The 6,000-nt window shown below is 43.9% G+C and overlaps 1 protein-coding gene across 1 annotated transcript in view; it reads left to right on the forward strand.

Annotated features, from left to right (window-relative positions):
* The window catches only part of LOC102764410 (inactive heparanase-2), a 136,292-nt gene extending 130,324 nt beyond the window's left edge, over window positions 1–5,968 (forward strand). Inside the window, exon 6 of the mRNA XM_015559363.1 lies at window positions 4,891–5,968. Within this exon, the coding sequence (XP_015414849.1) occupies window positions 4,891–5,056 (166 nt within the window). The 3' untranslated portion in view covers window positions 5,057–5,968. The remainder of the gene's footprint in view (window positions 1–4,890) is intronic.
* Window positions 5,969–6,000: the final 32 nt, after the last annotated feature.

Below are 6,000 nucleotides of genomic sequence, written 5' to 3' on the forward strand. Positions count from 1 at the left end.
AGACAGGACTATGGTGAAGGGCAGTGCAGTCTTAGCCCTGCCACTCACTGGCTGTGTGACAGGAGAGTTTTAGACCGGGTAAGCTTTTACCTCCTCATCTGTACTATAGGGACGCTAACACCTGCCTCAGTTGGTAGTTGTAAGGACTAAATGCAATAGTCCAAGTAAATCATGGTGTAGTGCCTTTTACATAGTGCTCAGTAACCAGTGACTGTTATCATTAAGTTGATTATATTTACAAATTTGCAAATTGTTCAATGAATAAAAATGAAACATTGTAATATTTAGCATGATATGATGTCACTGGATAACAGAATTAAGAAAATATTTTTAATGTAAGCAGGAAAAATAGAATGAAGGTGGTAAGCACATAGGCCATCTTTATAATGAAGGGACTTTGTAAATAAGGACATAGGAGGACTCAAAGCCTCACAAAATTAATTCATGTTGGTTTAGCTAAGAGTTGGTCCTATAGATCTTTTTTTAAGGATGAAAAACACTAGTAATGAAACTTGTTTCAGGTTGGGATAGGATTATCTAGTGAATGACTGAGAATCAGTGATAATTCAGGATTTATCCAGAGCAATTGGTATGTTACTGTAACAGTTTTCAACTGGTGTGCCACAACAGAGTGGTGTGAGGCAAGAAGTTTTAAAACATGCAATTCCTGACTATTTAGTCAGGGATACTAACCTCTTTTCCCTTAGATTGTCAAATAAAAAAATGACAACAGCCAACACAAGAATAGCTATCCAGTGCATGAATCAAAATTATACCTATATTTTTTGTCAGATCGGCAAAAAATATATTTTTTGGTGTGCAGCAAAATATTATGTGTGCTATGAGATGAAAAAGGCTGAAAATCACTGTGTTAATTAAATCTGTAAAGACACTCAGGGAGCCTCTTTAGAACTGGAGAAACTCAACCCAAGACGAGAAATACCAGGGTGGGGGACCACCTCAAAAATCCATTCACTTGTTCAGAAAATATTTTGTTCCTACTCTGTGACATGCATCTTGTTAGGCACCAAGAATTTAAGTACAAAAGATATGGTCCCTTCCTGCAGCAAATTCACGGTCCAGTAAGAGGGCAAGTAAATCACTACATTTTGGTGAGGTAGTTATAGGTAAAGTTTGGGTACAAGAGAGCCTAGAGGTGGGGCTCCTAACTCAGGGGCTGGAGAAGGATCCAACACCTGAGCAAGCCCTACAACTACCCAAGCAGTTAATCTAACAGAGAGTGCCTTTGCAGCAACCCAGAAGCTACATTGCAAGTCATTTAGTAATTTGGTCATGCTGAGGCAAGGTTGTGGGCCTTAGGAGAGCCGGGGGCTTCCTTGGTAATGTCCACATTATAGTCATTGTTCTTTTAGGAACTCTTGTTTGAAAAAAAGCACATGATGCCCTCATCCTCCAAAAAAATCATATTGGGAATTTTATTACAGTTTTAAATCATCTTGTGTCTTATTAATCCCAACAGCTTCTACTGGCATTCACATTTTAGAAATATATACTATACTTTTAAATGAACTTGTGTATTTTAATCCCAACAGTATCTGACATTTTCATTTAAGAAATACTATCTCATGTATGAGCAAGACTTACTAGTTTTTCATTGTAAAGCAATCTTTGTTCATGCATATATTGATGAAATCCTTACAATAACTGCCAGCTCATCCCTCCCCCCCCCCTCCCCGACACACACACATACAGAGGTCTGTGATCCACGGTGAGTTAGAATTGTAGTGAGGATACCGGCATGCTCTGAGACTGGAGAGGTAGCTGGAACTAGGCTTCAGTGTCCATATTCAAGTGAAGGGATGGGGAGTTCCTGGAGAGCTTGAAGCAGTGACAGCAACAGAGCATTACTAGGTCAGTGTGGCAAGTGCGGGAGGGTCTAAACTAAAGGAATAGCAGTAAATGGTGAGAAAGGAGCAGATGTGAAAAGTAAAGGTTGAATTGCTTGGACGTAGGGGCCCTACAGACAGGAACTGGGGAAGAAATATCAGATGGCCCCCAGCTTTCTGGCTTAGCTAATTGTACAAATAGTGGTACCAACACCAAGATTAAAAAGCAGAGAAAGGGACAGGGTTTGAGTAGAAGATATTTACTTTAGACATAGTGACTTTGAACTTCCTGTGGGACAGTTAGGTGGAGATACATAAGTTGGAAGGATCTAGGCTAGAGCTGCAGGCTTGGGAAGCATGGACATATGGGTAATAATCAAAGTGCTGGGTGTGGGTGATAGCACTCAGGGGGAGTACATAGTATGGGAAAAGAAGCGGTCCAAGGACAAAGACCGGAAACCCCAACATCTGAGAAGCAGGTAGAAGAGAACAGTCCCGCTGGAAAAGAAACAAAGGGGGAAACCCAAGAGAGAGGCAGAGACAGAGAGAATGAACATGGGAGCCAAGGGAAGAGAGGCTTTAAGCAGGGAGCCATGAAAACTAGTCAGTGCCACCGAGCACTCAAGTGTTAGGACCAAAAAGTTAATCTACTCATAACGGCAATGAAAAGATTGACAAAAACACCATTCCCTGCTTATATGGCTCATTATACTTGCAACGGTCTTTCATATTTTTATTTCATTGCACTACACCCTATATAGCATTCTGACAGATGCAGAAAGTGCAGGAAGTGAGGTTAAGAGATTTGCCATAGCATCTTGCAAGTCAGCAGTCGGGCTCCTGAATTTAGAGATAGTCCAGATCTTGACCATGCTCCCTGATTCCACCCACTCTGAGTTAGCTTTCTAACCAACCAATAAGGAAGTCAGAATGGGGCCTTTTCCAGAATAACTACTCGTTATTAGTATAGAAATTAACAGGCTTGCCTATCATACTTGGTTTTGTGTTGCCTAGAAGCCAAAGATGTCAGTGCTCTGGGGTCACCTGAATCTAAAAGGGCAATAGCCAATTTGTCAAGGGGAGAGCTTGCACCTAATTCTGTGTATAAGAGGGACATTGAAGGTTTTCACGTAGAGGAGTGATATACATTTGAGTATGCTTTGGAAAGTTTAATTAGTATTAATGAACTTGTGTTTGACAGTGCACACCACCTGAAACAATATAATAAAAATACACTGTTAAGACCTGGGTTTTTGTTTTGTTTTGTTTTATTTGCAACAGAAATGCCTCTCTTCACCTTGCCTCCCACACCAGTGAGTAGACTGTCTTCACCAGAGAGAACCACTCAAATTTGGAGCAAAAGCTCCTTGCATATTTGACGAGGTCAACTCCCATCTTCAGACCTCGATGTTCCCACCCGCACACCTTCCAGAGGCAGGCCTGACTCTATATAAGAGTCTCCTCCCTGCTCATTCATTCCTTAGCCATCCCCACCAGAAGAGGGGGGCTGCAACCTCTGACCTGTCAGAGCTGGACTGGGCCCAAACTTACTCATGCAGGGCCAGCCTCGAGCTGCCTCTCTGCCTCACTCTCCTCCATGGGGAGCAATTCACAACACACTTATCTCAGGAATTCACTGCTCCATTGGGCAAGGGTCTGATTATCTCTCTCTAAACCTGTCTATCATTCACAGCACAGAAGGAACACTAAACAAAGAACTTTGTATCAATTTCTAACACTTTATTCTCTTTACTGCTCAGATGATATCACTGCAATGTTATCACAGTGAAGGTTAGACAAGGCCCAGAAACAGTCATCACTAAGCAATGTTAGTTTTCTGAGGGTAACTCACAGCCTTATTTGCAGCTCATGCCCTGGTTCTGGCCTTTTCTACTGACCCATAAAGCTGAGCTTCATTCTGGGTATGTGACTGTGCAAGTTGCTCCCCAGTCAGGAACAGCTGGGAAGTTGTCTGGATTTTGTACTGCAGGCCAAGGATGGGTGATCTGTTCTCCTTTTCTCTCTAAGTGCACTACGCATGTGGCCCCCTCTCAGCGTGAAGATGGCTGCTACACAGGAAGAATTAAGGCAGGCAAGATAGGTGAATTGTAATCACAAATGCCTACTTTTGTCACCTTATACTTCATTGTATTGCTAAAAATGAAAACACCTGTTAAATGTTAGATATGAAAACTCATTCTTAAATTAGAAAAAGGGGAATTGTTAGCTATGTCTCTGCCCTTCTTCAGAACCCTATACAAGTAATATGATGTCAGTTCTCTAAGCTATCAAATTAATGAAAAATTCTAGTTAAACAGAAGATTTCTGAAATCATTGTAAGCCTGTGCATCAGTCCACAGGTCTAACTAAAGTGCTATTATGATTTTTAAAAATATAAGCATGAGCCCTGGCCAGTGTTGCTCAGTTGGTTGAACATCATCTTGTGCACTGAAAGGTTGCCGGTTCAATTCCTGGTCAGGGCACATATTTCAGGTTCGATCCCTAGTAGATGTGTCTCTCTCACATTGCTCGCTCTCTCTCTCTCTCTCTCTCTCTCCATATATATAGATAGATATAGATATATTTGATTGATAGAAAGACACTTTTCAACTTCTGCATCTCAGAGACTTGTCACTTGTTTAAATCAGCAGTCACCAAACGGTGGTCCATGAACCACTGGTGGTCCCTGAGGTCCAAAAGGTTGGCGACCGCTGGTTCAAATCTCTGGTCTAAATGATGTGTCTGTGGAACTACTAGTTATCTTGTATTCAAATCCTGGCTCCCAGACCTACAAGTTGTATGATCTTGGGCAAGTCACTTAACCACTGCAGGTAGAAAGGGAATACTGAGTTTCTTTCTCAGAGTGTTGCTGAGATGTTTGAATGTATTAATAAAATAAAGCTGCTAGGTGAAAGCCTGGGCACAGCAAGTGTCAGTAAGTGATATCAGACAGACAGGCAGCAGCCTGGGGCTGCCCAGGCTTCGTGGCGATGGCCCCCTTATAATGCATTATTGAGTTCCGTGCTGTTTCTCTTCTCCACAGGTCAGTGCAGCTGAACGGGCAGCCCTTAGTGATGGTGGACGATGGGACCCTCCCAGAGTTGAAGCCCCGCCCCCTACGGGCTGGCCGGACATTGGTCATCCCTCCAGTTACCATGGGCTTTTATGTGGTAAAGAATGTCAACGCTTTGGCCTGCCGCTACCGATAAGCCACCCTCACATTCATGAAATGCCAGCAGGCCTACTGGACTGCTTTCCACCTTTCCGCCCCAATAGTATCCTTACTTTCAGACATCTTCTTAGCAACAAACCAGTCCCTGCCGCCCCATCCTGCTGGAATCGACGTAGACTTGCTCTCTCAAGGTAGCACGAGCTTAGCCTAGGTAGGTCACATCCACCCCAGAGGGAAGTGTGGACATCACGTGTACCTTTATCAGGTTGAAGTTGTGTGTGTAGAGCTGTTTGTATCCTTGTATGTGTACCATGAAACCCAGCGGAAGCACACTCCCCGGACAAATGCAATAACTGCCCAGGTCCCGGTCACACCGCAGTGTCACTACGGGCCGTAGCCTGTGGCTGCTGCCCTCAGAGATGAGCAAGGACCAAAGCCTGGTGGTCCTTGATGGAGAGCCCCATCCTCCTCCAAAGTCTCAGCACAAAGAGAAGGCGCGCCGCCCCACCAACACACTCCTTTTCTTGCCTGCTCCCTGCTGTTGCACTGCGTTTCCTGTGAGCTCTCTTCCCAGCGGGGAGCAAGTGGGTGAGTCAGGCCTGGCTGATTGGTGAGCTCTTTGTGTCATTTCCCGGCTGATGTATGAGTGTGTGCATCTGGGTTTCTCACAGTGGCATCAATCACTGGCTATTCCTCTGGGAAGCCAGTGCTTCAAAAGTAAAATTGCGATCATACTCCAGATTTTATAAGAAGGCTCTATTCCTCTGTGAATCCAGATTCCCCCAGGGTTGGAATGGAAGTCGGGTAACAATATACATTGAGTGGAGAGCAATGTAGTAGGCACCACAAAAAGCAATCATCATCCGTCATGCGGCTGTGAGGGAGAGTTTCGGTACAAAGAGAAAGTACACCACACCATCGCCACACATGTACACATACACACACACACACACACACCCCACCACCCCACCACCACACATG

This window comes from Myotis davidii, unplaced genomic scaffold (assembly GCF_000327345.1).
Source record: "Myotis davidii unplaced genomic scaffold, ASM32734v1 scaffold332, whole genome shotgun sequence".
NCBI classification, from domain to species: Eukaryota; Metazoa; Chordata; class Mammalia; order Chiroptera; family Vespertilionidae; genus Myotis; species Myotis davidii.